General features: G+C 41.4%; 1 protein-coding gene across 1 annotated transcript; it reads right to left on the reverse strand.

Moving 5' to 3' along the window:
• Window positions 1–560: 560 nt before the first annotated feature.
• Window positions 561–17,840, reverse strand: cyb5r2 (cytochrome b5 reductase 2). The gene is made up of 9 exons (XM_088339219.1): window positions 17,714–17,840; window positions 16,400–16,543; window positions 16,248–16,320; window positions 14,707–14,813; window positions 14,055–14,184; window positions 10,465–10,548; window positions 7,434–7,519; window positions 7,255–7,354; window positions 561–767 (listed from the first exon to the last, which is right to left on the reverse strand). Exons 1-9 carry the CDS (start codon window positions 17,726–17,728, stop codon window positions 595–597), a joined length of 912 nt encoding a protein of 303 aa, XP_088195345.1. The 5' UTR covers window positions 17,729–17,840; the 3' UTR covers window positions 561–594.
• Between the last annotated feature and the right edge of the window lie 283 nt (window positions 17,841–18,123).

The following is an 18,123-nucleotide window of genomic DNA, read 5'->3' on the forward strand; positions in this document are numbered from 1 at the left end:
GAAATTACTGCTGAAATATGTTTGTATAGTTTTTGTATAAGCATCCTGCAATGACGAGTCCAAAAGTGCCATCTGCTGGTAGGGGGTAAGGTTTGGTTTGGCTTCTGATTTTAAGGGCAGAATGCGGATATTGTTAGCAGTCTACAAATTGAGTCATTTTATTCATATTTAGTTTCTTTTGTCTTTTATTAGCATATTTGGTATTGGAGTAATCCAAAAGTAATTGAAAGTAATCAAGTTAAAGTAACCCTACCCAACCCTGTATATAAAACATGTTAGCAACGGCAAACGGGGTTAACTTTCACGCCTGCCACTGACGCAGAATTTTTAAAAGGGAATTTATCAAAATGGAAGTTTATGTCTACGCAAAATTTAAAATAAATTTAATGTTTAATGATTTTTTTTCCAACCTTTTTTCTTCCAAAAATCCGAAATTAATTTCTAAATTCATCATCAAGCTGATCAAAAGACTGATTTCATTATGATATGCTCTTCTGAATGAATACAAAAGGACAGTTTGTATACAAAATAATAAAAGAAAAAAATATTTATTCGGATTTTGAAAGTGTAATTAATATTTGTTTTTCTTCTCCATCAGTATGCAAAGATGTGTTCTGTTTTGTAGCCCAGTTTTTCCAGATTCGGCAGACAGGCATACTGGATCATTGGAGGAGGACCACAAAGAACAACAAGAACGTCTGAAGATGGAGGCGGCAGGTGGTTCTTGATCATAGTTGAGGTCACAAACCCAGAACTGTACTTCCAACCTTGACAGTAGAGAACAAAAAAAAAGAAAAAACATACTCAAAACACAAAAACTGAAGGTTGTAAGCTCATCTGGTCGATTCAGACCCGATAGAACTGGCAATTGTACTACTCAAGGAAAGACCGGCAAGAGGAACCCCTCAAGAGGAGCATTAATCAAGCTGTTATTGAAGACAAATACAAATCTTAAACAATGCTAGTCTGTTGGTGTCTTTTGCCATACAAGGATGGAGTTTTTGTTCCGGCCTTAAAACTGAAAAGGTTTATTCCTTTTTGATAATGGACACCTGCAAAGGCGTTTGCATAGTATCCCAGTTTGCTTTTTTATATATTTTCATTGATTTGACTGATACGAACTATTCACATCAGGGGTGTCACACTCATTTAGCTCACGGAGCCACATGCTAGGAAAATCATTCTCACAGAGGACATATTAGTAAATTAATGTTATAAAAAGTGTGCCTAAGATATAGGGCTGGGGGTCTTTTAGGAGGCTAACAGTTCAGCGATGTATGATATGACTATAAAACAAGTATTGAGGTTTCTCATCTCATCTCATCAGCTGCGCCGCTTATCTTCAGTAGGGTCGCGGGGGTGCTGGAGCCCATCCCAGCAATCATCGGGCAGTGGGCAGGGGACACCCTGGACTGGTTGCCAGCCAATCGCAGGGCACACGGGGACAGACAACTCACTCGCTCAGTCACACCTAGGGACAATTTGGACCGGCCAATTCACCTGAAATGCATGTTTTTTGGAATGTGGGAGGAAACCGGAGTGCCCGGAGGAAACCCACGCAAGCACGGGGAGAACATACAAACTCCGCACAGTAAGGCCGGGAGCTGGATTTGAACCCACTTAGGAGGTTCCCACGACCTCAGAACTGTGCCGCACACGCGCTAAGCACTGCCGTGCTGCCAGTATTGAGGTTTCTTTACCTCAATATTTATTTTCCTTCACCAAGATTTGATCTTGTAAAGTGTTTATCAAGAACAACCACTACAGTTTATTTAACTCAGGAAACTCATGCAGATTAAAAAGTGAGAAAAATAGCATAAAAACAATCATTGGAATGATTGATTTGATGATTTTAGTTTTTCTACGTGGGCAGCACGGCGGCGCAGTGGTTTGCGCGTATGCGGCACAGTTCTAAGGTCTTGGGAACCTCCTGTGTGGGTTCAAATCCAGCTACCGGACTTACTGTGCGGAGTTTGTATGTTCTCCCCGTGCTTGCGTTGGTTTCCTCCGGGCACTCCGGTTTCCTCCCACATTCCAAAGACATGCATTTCAGGTGGATTGGCCTGTCCAAATTGTCCCTAGGTGTGAATGAGTGAGCGAGTTGTCTGTCCCAGTGTGCCCTGCGATTGGCTGGCAACCAGTTCAGGGTGTCCCCTGCCCACTGCCCGATGATTGTTGGGATGGGCTCGAGCACCCACGCGACCCTACTGAGGATAAGCGGGTGCAGCTAATGAGATGAGATGAGTTTTTCTACGTTTTTCTTTTTTTTTAATGAAAACATTTACCTGAATGTGGGAACTTCTTTGTTAGATTTTATATCGCAGGGGTGCTGGAGCCCATCTCATCTGTCCTCGGGCAGTGGGCAGGGGGCACCTCGAACCGGTTGCCAGCCAGTCCACAGACACAGAGACAGACCACTCACTCGTTCATTTACACCTAGGGACAATTTGGACTGGCCAATTAACCTGACATGCATGTTTTTGGAATGTGGGAGGAAACCGAAGTGCCCGGAGGAAACCCACGCAAGCACTGGGAGAACATGCAAACTCCGCACAGGAGGATTCGATCCCATGACCTCAGAACTGTGCCACTGACGCGCTAACCGCTCATTCGCCGTGCTGCCCGCTGACCATGTCAAGAAATTAAGATCAACAACACAGAATCCGTGGAAAAAAAACTGCATATTGACCAATCACAAGAAGATATAAGTGTCTGGGAGGGAGCTGGCTGTCTATTGTTTTAAGCAGTAGCTCAGGGGGTAAAGCGCTCGTCTTGGGATTAAGGGGTCACTGGTTCAATTCCCAGCTCCTTTGTTTTATTTTATATGCGGAAGTGTCCTTGGGCAAGACACTGAATTCCTAATGCCCCAGATAAGCAGCTAGTTGCTTTGCATGCATTGTGAGTGTGTGTAAATGGGTAAGTGTGAAGCACATTTTACAGTGCTTTGACTTGAAAAGCGCTATATAAATGCAAAACATTTACATTTACATGAAACCTGGTTTCAACTGCTGCTGAGTGTGCTGCTGGGTATGTTTAACGTGCATTGGTCAGTGCTCTGTACAGTTTTTGGTTGGGTAATAATATTGGTGCTCCTCTATGCATTTAATATTCCCCCCTGTGACTGATGTCTGGTGACGCCAATTGTTTTTGCCATGAACAGGAACAGGATCAGGACCCAAATGTGTGATGTTTTTCACACAAGCCTTTTATTTTACGGTAAATGGGGAGTCATGCACATTAGGCAGCAGTCCAGCGTGGAATGATAGGAAGCCAGAGGCTGACGAGATCGATACCAATTGCCCGAGCAGATATCGGACAGATGGGGTCGATACCGGACAGGACAGACAGGATATCGAAATTTAACGGGACAAACTAGACGGGAACAAAACTGGAAACCGATATTAAACAACGGGACAGACGGAGTTGATATCAAAACAGGATATTGAAATTTAACAGGACAAACTAGACGGGAACGAAATTGGAAACCAATATTAAACAGGACAAAATAGACAGGAACAATACCGGAATACCTACAGGAAACAGGACTGAGTCAAAACCCACGTCGTGCGGGGCAGAGTTCCTTGACGGACTGACAAAGGAAGAGTAAAAGCACTGAGCTTAAAGCTTAAAGCCCATCTGTCAACGAGCCGCAGCTCGCGCCACACAGGCGGGGCCAATTGGGCGCCATGGCAACCGTGACAGTTTTATCTCTCATATGAACAATATTGCTCCTAAAAAAGGACAATCAGGAAAGCGTCCCCGTCTGATAAGTTGAAACCGATAAAATAATTACGTTCAAAAATAATTCTACCCAGTTCTAAAATTCAGCATAGCTCCACACACAAGAAGAATGATCATGGATCCGTTATTCCCTCTAGAAAGACGCAGAAAAGCGGAGTGGGGACATCTTTCGAGGATTTCCCAACAGAGATTACAGTATGTAAAATATTGTGTTTGTTATTTCCCCCTCGCTTGAAGGATTATGCAAATGTGCCTTTTGTAAACGACTTTAACTGCTTTTCCGGCCTACATCTTGCCGCATGCTGTTCTGGGATTTTCCCTCACGTTTGCTCGTTTTGTAGAAGATTCGAGAGTGCATCTAAAGGACTCAAGCTTAGATCATTTCATCTAACTTTTAAATACGGCGCGATGAACCGGTTGTCAGCAGATAGCTCATGTTTTCGACACTCGGTGTTTACACTTCCGCGAGTTAATACAGCGATTAAAGTGCACCACAGACTTCAAAGTGTTCATGTAACATACCTGTCAAGCTCCAGGGCTCCATGCCCTTACAAAATGTCGTATTTTCCCTTACAAAATACAAAATAATCTTACACCACATTTTTTTTCCAAAAGTGTTTATTAATGTAGTTTTTTTTTTTTCCCTTTTATTTTCTTTGTTATTGTATGTGTTTGTCTTGCTGTTGGTCACCCCTCTTGAGGGATATGACCAAGGTAGATAGATAGATAGAAGATGTTATATTGTACATGTGTTTCGTTATATCATAAAAAGAGACGGACTTCCTTTCACTACACAACTACCACAGAATGATGCATGATGGGATATCCCCAGGCGGCAGACGCACACGCACAGTAGCATCAAACCGTTCCCTTTGTTTGCAACGGAAAAAAACGATACCGAGATAGAGGCTACAGCGGCGAACTCGTTTGACTTGATTTATTTGCCGTTTCGTGATAGTCGGTGTATACCGGATGGTACCCATAATTTATAAATTTGCATTTTTCCGTACAGATTTTCACGTCTTAAAATGCATTATAAACGTACTTTGACAGGTATGATGTAAACACACCTTTTCCTGGGTGTGTACAAAAATTACATGTTTTTTTAAAGTGCAACTCCATTTATCAGTTAGCTTGCAGCATTTCAAGTTAAACACTCCGGGATTTCTTGGGAAGAGGAGGAATGGAAATATAAGGGGGGGAGTACTGCATTGCACTTTTAACAGTGCTTTAAAATAATTAAAAGGATGATAAAACAAAAAAAGACTTCTTGTCTGGACGGATTGAAAGTAAAAACTCGAGAGATTTCAAAAGATTTAGCTAAAGGGACAGCGTGTACCATTTGACCATAAGATGTCTCTATGAGGTGTAGTGCAGGGGTCTGCAACATGGCGCCCCCAAAGATAGCAGTGATGGGTCATGGTGATTTAAATTTGATTTATAACTAGCATGAGAAATCATTGACATAATCAGTGTTTTTAAAAATAATATTATAGTGGATGACTTCCCTTGTTTCAACCCTACTTCTAACTTCTACCTGGTAATAACGTTGTAACAACACAGTAATAACATAAGTTGCTATTTTCAAAATGCGTTTCAAACCAGTACCTTTTTGCGCTAATCAGTAACCAAAAAGTAAAAGGTTGGAGACCCCTGGTAAAGTAAAACCACTGAAAAGCACAAGGGAGAATACATATTACGGAAACCCATTTTTTAAAATTAGAACGAATCATCTCGGTCACTGGTAAAAGAAGACGTCATTATAGAATGCTGATATTATTGCGTTACACCACCATACAGGTGTCAGCATGCGGCCCCTCGGACCAGATCAGGCCCACCAATAGTTTTAATCCGGCCCTTGAGACAACACTGAGAGAAGTGCAAGAGAAAAACGAGCTGCAGTTTTAAATATGCCCACTTGATGTCACTAAAGTGAGGCACTAATCACAAAGCAACTGGAGCTGTGCTTTTCTCTCTCTCTCTCTCTCTCTCTCTCTCTCTCTCTCTCTCTCTCTCTCTCTCTCTCTCTCTCTCTCTCTCTCTCTCTCTCTCTCTCTCTCTCTCTCTCTCTCTCTCTCTCTCTCTCTCCCTCTCTCATTCTCTCCCTGTCTTCATTCTTCTCTCTCATTCCAGTTTGTAAGGTTCATTATCGCTTAATAAGAACAATTTGCTGTCACCGTTTCCATGGCGCCCAATTGTTCCCGCCCGTGTGGTGCCAGCTACGGCTCGTTAAAAGATTGGCTTTCCATGTATTTAAGCTCTGTGCTCTCACCCCTCCTTTGTCAGTCCGTCAAGGAACCTCTACCCCGCAAGACGTGGGTTTTGACTGAGTCCTGTTTCCTGTAGGTACAGCTTGGGGGCCTTGAGGGTATGGCGCCCGCCCCGAGACTGGGAGGTTGTGGTTCAAGTCTCGGCCGAGTCATACCTAAGACTTAAACATTGGTACCCGTTGCCTCCCTGCTTGGCGTTCAGCATTACGGGTTGGAATTGGGGGGTTTGGTCACCTAATGACTCCCAACACCTCAGTTGGGTTGAGCTAGGAGGCTGGGAATCCCCTCCTCTGTATTAATCTCCCAAAAAGAGACAGAAATGACTGTAGCCACCTCCCACTAGGGGGATATGGCTGGGGTATATATATATATATATATATATATATATATATATAATAATAATAATAATTTCCTTGTATTGTCATTCTGTGTAACAATGTACACAGAACGAAATGTCGATTGCACCTGACCCGTTGTAGCGAGCCGATGCAGCCGCAGCCAACAGAGGGCGCCGCCGACCACTTTTTAAGTCTTAGGAATGACTCATATATATATATATATATATATATATATATATATATATATAATTTCCTATTGTTCCCGTTTATTTTGTCCTGTGTAACATCGGTTTCCAGTTTCGTTCCCGTTTTGTTTGTCCTGTTTAATTTCAATATCCTGTTTCGATATCATTCCTGTCTGTCCAGTCCTGTCCAGTATCGACCCCATCTGTCCGATATCTGCTCAGGCTATTGGTATCAACCTCGTCGGCCTCTGGCTTCCTGTCATTTCAAGCCAGACTGCTGTCTAACGTGCATGACTCCCCATTTCCCATATAATAAAACGCTTGTGTGAGAAACGTCATGCTGTTCCGGTTCCTGACATTTGCAATGCTGAGGTTTTGTATTTTTCCTTGCCCTCATGTAGGTTTTAGATCAGGGGATGGTGTCGTAATAGTCTGTGTAGCCCTTTGAGACTTCTTGTGATTAAGGGCTATACAAATAAACATGACTTGGCTTGACTTAGCATTAATAAGGGGAGCAATTGGCTGAGGTTCACAGGTATGTTTGAGTCACTCTGTCTTTACATCCGATAGTGTTCTCAAAGAAACACTTTGGTTTTATAATACCATATGAAATGCAACAGAGAAAGGATTGTAGCTGATGGTGGGACATATTCAGTCACACTTAGCGAGTGTTTTTGTAAAAGTCGAAACGGTCTTTAGGTTGAAGAAACGCATGATTACCCTCACTAGGTTTGTCCAGTGTAAACCACAGCTTCAGCTTGTCAGGGTGGCTTTTCTCCAACTCGTGAAGTTCCTTCCCGAGTAGAATGTCTTTTTCAGTCTGCAGTACAACACACAGAAACATGAGAAAAGAAAAACTAACCGTCGAGACAATGATTTAAAAAAAAAAAAACGCTTACCTGGTTGGCAAAAATGAGATGACACATTGTGCTGTCACTGGGTTCAGCTGTGATCGTACGAATTAACTGCAACATTGGTGTGATACCTGTCGAGGTAATAAAAATCTGAACTATAAGCCGCATCTTTTATCCCAAGATCTCAACCCTGCGGCTTATGCAACGATGCGGCTAATTTATGCATTTTTTTCTAACGGCCGCCAGGGGCGCCCAAGTAAAGAGTGAGACAGGTGGAATACATGTGTCGAGAAGGACATCTTTGTTCTTTGTGCATGAATGAAACTAGCAGGAAGAGAATAGAATAGAATAGAATAGAATAGAATAGAATTAAATAGAGGTAGCACGGCGGCGCAGTGGTTAGCGCGTGTACGGCACAGTTCTAAGGTCTTGGGAACCTCCTTTGTGGGTTCAAATCCAGCTAACGGACTTCCTGTGCGGAGTTTGTATGTTCTCCCCATGCTTGCGTGGGTTTCCTCCGGGCACTCCGGTTTTCTCCCACATTCCAAAGACATGCATTTCAGGTGAATTGGCCGGTCCAAATTGTCCCTAGGTGTGACTGAGCGAGTGAGTTGTCTGTCCCCGTGTGCCCTGCGATTGGCTGGCAACCAGTTCAGGGTGTCCCCTGCCCACTGCCCGATGATTGCTGGGATGGGCTCCAGCACCCCGCGACCCTACTGAGGATAAGCAGTGCAGCCAATGAGATGAGATGAGATGAGATGAGAATAGAATATACCTTTATTGTCATTGTTACAAAATGGGTTGAACATATTGTGACAACGAAATTGGACGTGGCACCCCAGTTTCACATTTTAGAGTGAAGATAAAAGAAAACAAAGGAGATAAAAGAACAAAGAAAATATTTGTATTGTCCTTGTTGCAGGCTTTGTTTTCCTGGGGTGTATGAGGGGGGTGAGGGACAGACAGAGATGGCCAGATCCAAGTAGATGTTTGATATTACTGTACACGCAGTCCAGTGTTTTTTCCCCTGGTTCCTCAGTCCACGTATTGAATGAATTTGGGAAGTACAGTCCTTAGGCATGCCTGATTAGTCGCTGGCGACGATAAAAGCTCCGTCGGGGTGTGCAAGCTGCTGTTTATTGATAGCAGCGGGCAGGAGATATAGCGCTATGCTAATGTTAGCATAAGAGACCCTTATCATAAAAAATGTGTGAATCGAAAGGGGAGGGCTAATTACCGTATTGGGAATAATTTAACGAGTTTTTATTTGAAAAAGGAAATAATGTGGCGAAACGAACTGATTACAAAAAGCAATGTCCAAAGAAGCAAAAATGTTTCAGGCGTTTTAATATTCATCTGTTGGCATTATCGTGTGTTTTGGACTAAATATTTTACACGGTAGGATTCTATGAATTGTCCTTGATGTAACAAAGCAATTTTCGCGGACATTCAAAGAAGTTGAAGATGACCAGGGGCTGTACGCCGGCTTTTTAGTTATCGGGTATCTTGTTCATGAATGATCGTGATGAGAATATTTTAAAAATCATATCTTTCGGCCGCGATTGACATGGATGGATGGTGTTGAGTGCACTGCAGAAAAGAGATCTAAATGTAATGGAAGCAAGAGCTCTTGTTGGTAATACGAAGGAGTAAAAGGGTGTTGTAAAAGGATAGTGGGATGTTCGGATGCGTTCTAAGGGATGGGCAGGGCACCTATATGATGCGGCAGGGGTAAACCAGTGAAAGCTGTCGGGCCCTGCTGTTGAACAAAAGTGTGTTGTGTCACCCTGACCTGAGTGACATGGCGGCTTTCTTGTTTCCTGTTTCATCTGGAGGGACGAAAGCATGACCGACGTGGGCGCCGAGGTGCTTTACTTGGTGTTTGGGTATTTTGATTGGCCATGGTCCAATTTTTTTGTGTGTTTTTTGCTACTTTTTCCCTTTTTTGTTTTCTTTGTTTTTGTATGTGCTTGTTTTGCTGTCGGTCACCCCTCTCGAGGGATATGACCAGGGTACATTGATAGATAGATATTTTGAATCCCAAGAGTTTAAGCTTTCCAATGATATGTCGTATTTCAGTGACTGGTGACATCGTACTGACACATATTTGTTTATCAAAAGTCTGGCGTTAATCTACGGTATATTATTAAAACTTTTGTGTACCGTCTTTCTTTGTAAATATCTCATGTTTCAATTGATCGATAGATAGATAGATAGATAGATAGATAGATAGATAGATAGATAGATAGATAGATAGATAGATAGATAGATAGATAGATAGATAGATAGATAGATAGATAGATAGATAGATAGATAGATAGATAGATAGATAGATAGATAGATAGATAGATAGATAGATAGATAGATAGATAGATAGATAGATAGATAGATAGATAGATAGATAGATAGATAGATAGATAGATAGATAGATAGATAGATAGATAGATAGATAGATGGATAGATACTTTATTCATCCCCGTAGGGAAAATCACACTTCCAGCAGTATCCTTGTGTTGAAAATAAAACAATAAGTAAAAGGAATACAATACATAAATACCCAATGTAACGTGTTGATATAGAGTATTTAAATAGTGCTACATAAAATACACACTGTAATAAAAATAGGGTAATATGCAAACGTGGGGGTGTGGTTTAATGTGGGCTTTTACTCCCCCGGGTGGAGTTAAAGAGCCTCATGGCATGAGGATGAAATGATCTCCTCAGTCTGTCTGTGGAACAAGACTGTGACAGCAGTCTGTTGCTGAAGCTGCTCTTCCGTTTGGAGATGATGCTGTGTAGTGGATGTGATGAATTGTCCATGATTGACCGCGTCTTATAGGCAGGTGCGGCTTATGTTTGTACAATTTTTTTTTCTTCAAAAATGTACTGGGTGCGGCCTATAATCATGTGCGCTCTATAGTCCGAAATCTACGGTATATGTCCTACACTCTGATCTTCCAAATAGTGATCAAGTGACACAATTGTACATCTTACACTCACAATGCATATCTCATTGTATAGAAAAAGCAGCTACAATTTATAAATACAAGATGTGGAAAAAAAGACTAAAACCCACCGGTCCCTCCAGCAATCATGCCTATTTGTTTGATCTTCAAGTTCTTTGGCTCTGACTTCTTGTCCGGACGGATTGAAAATTGACCTGATGGGAGAAAAGGCTATTGGTTTAAGCTCTTCTTGTGCAACACTGACATCTGCTGGAGATTTTGTATACACCAGTTTCACGTTTGCAAATAATAGTGGCGTCAATAAGGGCCCTGACGGTGTATGGAGGACTAATTCTGGCATGTGTAGAACTAAATACAAAAATGAATAAATACCTGAAAATATACTGCATCCTATACAAATACATTTACACATAAATAAATCATTAAATACCTAAATATATGAGCTAAATGCGATTCATTTATTCACACATTTTGCCATTTATTTTGTCATTTATTCCTTTTGGTATTTATTCTGTCATGTATTTTGTTTGTGCTGTATGTTTTGATTCATTTTAGCGTGTATTTTGTGGTGTATTTTGCCATGTATTTTGTCATTTGATTTTTTTGAGTGTTTTGACGTATAATTGATGTGAAAATGTCGCATATTTTGATATCTATTTTGGAGTGTATTTTGTCGTCTACTTTTTGCTTATTTTGTCATGTAGTTTGTCATTTAGTCTGTTGTGCCTTTTGTTGTGTATTATGTCATGTATTTTGTCGTATATTTCATGAGTAATTTGTCGCATCATTTGTCATGTATTTTGTAGTTTTTTGTCATTTGTTTTTTTCATTTATTTTATCATGTTTTTTGTTCCAGCAAAATGTTATTCAAATGAGGAGCTGTTCACCTTTTGGCTGATCATTGGCTGAGCCTGTTTGACCCGCCTCCTCATTTGAATAACCTTTTGTTATGACAAAATATATGACACAGTACACGACAAAATACACAACATTCATTCATTCATTCATTCATTATCTGCGCCGCTTACCCTCAGTAGGGTCGCGGGGGTGCTGGAGCCCATCCCAACAATCATCGGGCAGTGGGCAGGGGACACCCTGAACTGGTTGCCAGCCAGTCGCAGGGCACATCGAGACAGACACCTCTCTCGATCATTTCACTACTAGGGACAATTTGGACCGCCCAATTTACATGCATGTTTTTGGAATGTGGGAGGAAACCGGAGTGCCGGGAGGAAACCCACGCAAGCACGGGGAGAACATGCAAACTCCACGGAGGAAGGTTCGATCTTATGACCTTAGAACTAAGCTGCCGAGCTGCCCAAATACACAACAAATGCTCGACAAAATACACGACAAAATAAATACAGATATTTAAAAAAAGATGAATAAATTGCATTTCAGTCATATATTTAGGTATTGCACGATTTTTTTTAATGTTTTAATTTAATAATATGGAATATATATTTAGGTATTTATTTGTCCATACATTTATTTCTATATATGACAGAATTGTTCCTCCATAACTGTGAGGGTGGACACTTGTGAATACATCATAGAAGCAGTTGAGAACCTTTTTGACATAAAGAGCCATAAAAGCAAACATATTTATGTTTTTTTTTTTTTTTGGGAGCGAGCCACACATTCATCAAGGCATTATATTCAACTGTGTGACGTTTGATGGTTTCATAAAATCTATGAAATAATTATAAATTAAATATACCACTTAAAATTTGACTCCCTCCCGCAATTACTTAAGAGTGTTGAGGCTCATTTTGTCTGTCATTTTTTTCCTGAATAATGGTTTCGAAACAAAGTGAAAGCAAAGTTCTTTTGTAAAAATGTCACAAAATACTGCAAGCAAGGATACCAGCGTATTTACCTTCAGTTCAGACGGCACAGAGCAAAGAAGAACAAGTATACGTGTCCTGTGTATAGCTCCGCCCTTCCTAACGCTTACCCAATCAAATTGTTGTAGGTGCTTTGCTAGAGCTTCTGGATAAAAGGTTTGTTTGGGTTAAAGTTTGATCTGTGAATTTTCATCATAAAGCGTCTCAACAGTGAACCTTTGGTATTTAATGAGGTTCCATATAAGGGATTACCGTATTTTCTGCACTATAAGGTGCACATAAAATCTGATTTTAAAAAAAAAAAGCTGACTATGCGCCTTATAATCCGGTGCGCCTTATATATGGATCAATATTGAATTACAAGGTCTCGCAACTTACGGTAAGCAGCCACCGACTCCATTTTTCGCGTAGAAGAAGAAGTGCGCTGTGCATACTGGGAAATATTAAACAACGATTCTCTTTTATTTGTGCGTTTGTATAAAGACCCTGAAATGGCTCCTATTAAGAGACATGCTTACAACGCAGGGTTAAACTCAAGGCGATCAGTCACGCAGTAGAACACGGGAATAGAGCAGCAGCGAGAGAGTTCAACACTAATGAATCGATGGCCAAGTAAGGAAGACTAAACAAAGTTTCTGTGGCAATAAAGTGAGATGTCCACAGTTAGAGGACACACTTGAACAGTGGGTTGTTGAACAAAGAGCAGCAAGTAGAAGTGTCAGTACAATAACTATTCGAATGAAGGCAACAGCGCTGGCACGGGAACTTAACATTAAAGAATTCAGAGGTGGTCCTACTTGGTGTGTGTTTACGTTTTACATTTTACAGTTATTATGTTATTGCTTTATTGTTATTGTTTTGCACTTGTTGTTTTTGCACATTACGAGTGTCACTATATTGCGATTGCACTAACGTTTAATTTACCATAACAGTATCAGACGTTTTTTTGCGTGTTGACAAAATGGAGGAAAAGTAAAATGTTATGCCTTGCTGTTGTTCAAAGATGTTAAAGATGTGTCACGAAAATGCTTTACCCCAGAGAAAATAATAAAACGGCTGTTTATTCATTTTGGGAGTGAATGGAGTTGTGGAAAGCTTGTTTGTTATCTATTAATAAAGTTTGACTGACCTATCCGACTGTTTTGTTGACATTCCCTTTAGCGCGGCACCATCTAATGGTTGCATAACGTAACTACATCCTCTACTGTAGCCAAGTCAAGTTAAGTCACGTTTATTTATGACGCCCTTAATCACAAAAATGTCTCGAAGGACTGCACAGGATTACAATTACAAAATTGCACAATTACCTGATCTTAAACCAGCATGCACTTATAGCGCCTTATAATGGGGTGCGCCTTATGTATGGAAAAGTTTAAAAATATATCATTCATTGAAGGTGCACCTTATAACACAGTGCACCTCATAGTGCGGAAAATACGGTATTAAAGGATTTACAGCCAAAACAGGGTCTGCTGGTGTGTGTAGTTAAAATTGTGTCCTACTTGCACTGGACCAAAACCTTGGAAACTCTGCATTGCCTCTGCTTCGTGGTAAAACCATCGGTTCAGTATGAAGCAATGTAATTAAAATTGTACAAGTCCTATTTGATCTCCAAGCCAGATGTACTCATGAGTAGACCCCCCATATATTGCTTCCGAGGCTTAGGTCCCCGACCCCTGCATCATAGCCTGTTCCTTATGAAATGGCTTGTCCTTGTTTTGGGTTACTTAACAAGGTTGATTTTAAGACACTCTACCTGAATATATATATATATATATATATATATATATATATATATATATATATATACATATATAATGTTACGTGAAACTGGTGTATAATGCCCAACATACCATTGCCCCTATACACTAGCAGTCCATTCGGTCCCCTGAAGTCAATAACATCTCCAGTAGCCATGTTATCCAGAAACTGGGACATTTTACCTCCCTCAGGGAATGACGGGTGACTGTTTCGATGGTATACCTGAACACATAAAAAGTTTGTTTTGAATTGAAAGCATTAGGATGTTGTTAGCCTGCTTACATAGTCAGAAACGTGTCAGATCGATTCAACATTTATTTGTATAGCTCTTAATCACAAAAGTCTCAAAGGGCAAGAACAAACTCTAAACTCTAAGCTTTTTCTTTTGGGAAATGCTGTCCTCGGGCAGTGCTGTTTGTGTCAGAACACTCAGCTTTGCAGTGCTCATATATTTAGTTTTGTCTCTCACTGTAAAATATTAGCTTTTAACTTCTAAAGAAACAATTTAGTGCTTCTTGTGGGCCACATAACTCCAGATTCCACTTCATTCGAGAATCTGTTTCAGCAGTGTTGAGACGCATTACAAAGGAAAACATTCCAAAAAAGTAATCCCATTCGTCGGCAAGAAATACCGTAACTGTATTACCTTTTAAATGAAGTAACTAGTAACTGAACTAATTACTGTTTTTTCAGAAATATGCCTAAAACTGTACATGGCAAATGTTACCGATCGTCTTTAAATACCTTGACAACAAGGTCAACATATCCTTGCTGGTCATCGCTGGAGACTGGCGTGTATGCTCGGACAACTAAGTTGCCATTCACCTTGGCCGACAGGTACACGTGCTGGCCTGGTAAAAAGAACACAGTGAGTTTTAACAGAGTCTTGAAGCAGAAGCTCACCCGAAGGATTTCCTTACAATAATATGTTGCATGAGCCACTGCTAGTTCAAATAATGCACTTCGATTAAAGTTGTACAACTGCTGTACCACAGGTGTCAAACAGGCGGCCCGCGAGACAAGTAGTATTGTGTAGTATTATGTAGTATTTTTTGAGTATTTCTGTAGTATTATCGTAGCAGTATTTTAAAGTATTTTTGAAGTATTTCTATATTATAATATGGCTGTAGTAGTCTCATCTCATCTCATCAGCTGCACCGCTTATCCTCAGTAAGGTCGCGGGGGTGCTGGAGCCCATCCCAGCAATCATCGGGCAGTGGGCAGGGGACACCCTGAACTGGTTGCCAGCCAATCGCAGGGCACACGGAGACAGACAACTCACTCGCTCAGTCACACCTAGGGACAATTTGGACCGGCCAATTCACCTGAAATGCATGTTTTTGGAATGTGGGAGCAAACCTGAGTGGGAGAACATACAAACTCCGCACAGTAAGGCCGGGAGCTGGATTTGAACCCACTCAGGAGGTTCCCACGACCTCAGAACTGTGCCGCACACGCGCTAACCACTGCGCCGCCGAGCTGCCTAGGTGAAACTCATGTCATGTAAATAAATAAAAAATTCCTGTCCTATGAGTGTTTAAAAAAATGCTCATCGATATGATATTTGATGTAATGTCAAGAACCAGCTTTTATTTTACAGGAAATGGGGCAGTCATGCACATTAAGACAAAACCCCAGTGATTCAACGATCGCAAAAGAAGAAAGACAGAAGTCTGGCGTGGAACAACAGAAAGCAAGAGACCAACGAGATCGATACCAGTTACACGAGCCGATAACGGACAGATGATGTCGCAGATATAGGAGACTGGAGACAGATATCAGACAGGACGAGAATGACGGGCACGATACCAGACACTGGAGACCTGAGACTGAAATCAAAACAGGACGAAACAGACGGGATCCAAACCGGACAGGATACACAAATGGGAAACCTCACAGAGTCAAAACCCACGTCTAGCGGGTGCAGAGGTTTGTTGACGGACTGACCAAGGGTGAGTGAAAGCACTGAGCTTAGATAGAAGGGAAGCCAATCTGTCAACAAGCCACAGCTGGCACACACGGGCGGGGCCAATTGGGCGCCATGGCAACCGTGACATGTAGTTTGTTGGATCAATTGTTTTATTTTACCATTAGGAGGTGCTAAACAATACACACTGTCCCTTTAACAACCCTCAAAATTGCCACCCCCGAAGATGGATATTACTCTTTAACTCATATTCCACAGACACGAACTATCGTGTTTAGACCTGCAAGAGGGCCATACAACATGATATTTTTCCGATATCATTTGATTCCCCTGTAAGGACAGCAGGGAGTCATAGTACCAACTGGCAGTCCGAGTACATGATTGGCAGAGGGAAGCCCAAAACGAAATTTCTTGGTGTCGTGGCTAATTTCCTGCATAGGAACAAAGTTAACAAATAAGATACTGCCACATCATTGTACTGGTTAACAGATCGTGTGCTTCTCTTTATACCTGTTTATCGATGAGCTTTAGAGGATATTTAACCAAAGGATCCAGCAGGGTGACAGGTGGTTTCTTCTTGTTTGCAGAACCGCTCGTAAAGTAGGACAGTAGACTTAAAACTACTGCAAACACAGCTACTACCACAGGCAAGAACTGGAACATAGATAGTGTATACCATTGATGAAGATAGACCAAGACCCCCAAAAGTCATCAATATTCTACCAACCCGGTAATATTGCGAAGATTCGTTCGATGCTGTCCTAATCGGATGCAGAGGTTTTAATTCATGCGTTTATTACTTCTCGGCTTGATTACTGTATTGCTTCCTGGTCTCCCCATGTCTGGCATTAAAAGTTTGCAGCTGGTTCAGAATACGGCAGCTCGACTTTTGACTAAGACCAAAAAGTTTGAGCATATTACTCCTGTATTAGCCAACTTGCACTGGCTCCCAGTCCACTTAAGATGTGACTTTAAGGTTCTCTTATTAACATATAAATGTTTCCATGGACTTGCACCCTCTTATCTCTCTGATTTGATTTCCCCCTATGTTCCTACACGGAGTCTGCGCTCGGAAAATACCGGTCTACTTGTGACTCAGAGAGCCAAGAAGTCTGCAGGCTCGAGAGCCTTCTCCATCCGGGCCCCGGTGTTATGGAATGCCCTGCCTCCGGAGATAAGATCTGCAACCTCAATGGAAGTTTTTAAATCGAGGCTTAAGACACACTTCTATTCCAAAGATTATGATTGATGCCCACCTCATATTCTGTATTGTCCTGTCTTTTTCCGACTGCCTGCCTGGTGGTGATACGAAGGAGAAGGACAATTTGGAGATGAGTCAGCGGACCAGTGTTTGGACCTGAAGCATGTGAACGCCTGTATGGACCAGCTGGCAGAGATGGGAAACTGCGTCGTGGCCGTCATAGACTTTCTGGACTAGTTTACAGGCTGGGGGCGTCGCTGCTGTCATGCAATTTCCGGACAAATTTTCAACATGTTACCGAGTGTTTACTATGCTTTTGTATAGTAATGCTAATTGTGATTTACCCTGGTCATCCTGTAAGGGGGATTACCACTTGTGGGGTCCTTTCTCAAGGTTTCTCTTTTTCCTCACGCTGAGGTTTTTAATTGTTCCTTGCCCGCATGTTGGTTTAAGATCAGGCAATTGTGTATTTGTAATCCTGTGCAGTCTTTTGAGACATTTCTGTGATTAAGGGCTATATAAATAAATGTGACTTGATTTGACATGGGACAATAATGGACCTCCAAAAAGTAGCTTCGGGTAAATAAGTAGATTACATAGGAAAAAAATTCAAATATTCTCACCATACTTTGATCCATAATTGTAACAAGTCAGGCAGAGTTGCAGATTGTTCTTCTGTTCAAGCAGTATGAAAGACCAGAGTCCACTCAACAACTTTCACTCCCTACTCCATTGAACGAGAGGTTACGCTGTTGAGAGGACCAATAGGAAGCCAGATTCCAGCCTGACGCTACATAGTATGACATCACACTTCCACAGCATGAGGGAGGAGATTAAACAGACATTACAAAGAGTGGGTGCCGGTTTGGAAATGAAGGAAGTATTTTGTTATATCTCACTTTCTTGCATAAAATTTAGTCATCTTGTTTTCTTGTCAATGAAGTCATTTTAGGTCTTGTTAAGACAAAATGCTCTGTATTGACCTTTATCCCCAGAGGTAATGTTCATATAGTGTACATTCACTTTATCATGC

This window comes from Urocampus carinirostris, chromosome 7, assembly GCF_059441175.1.
Source record: "Urocampus carinirostris isolate Australia breed hairy pipefish chromosome 7, RoL_Ucar_1.0, whole genome shotgun sequence".
In the NCBI taxonomy this organism is placed as follows: Eukaryota; Metazoa; Chordata; class Actinopteri; order Syngnathiformes; family Syngnathidae; genus Urocampus; species Urocampus carinirostris.

Coding starts and splice junctions, on each gene's coding strand:
- cyb5r2 (XM_088339219.1), bottom strand. Junction 14,814..16,247: donor TGTACTCGGACTGCCAGTTG/GTACTATGACTC, acceptor TCTTTTTACCAG/GCCAGCACGTGTACCTGTCG. Junction 10,549..14,054: donor GCTAGTGTATAGGGGCAATG/GTATGTTGGGCA, acceptor TTCTCCCATCAG/GTCAATTTTCAATCCGTCCG.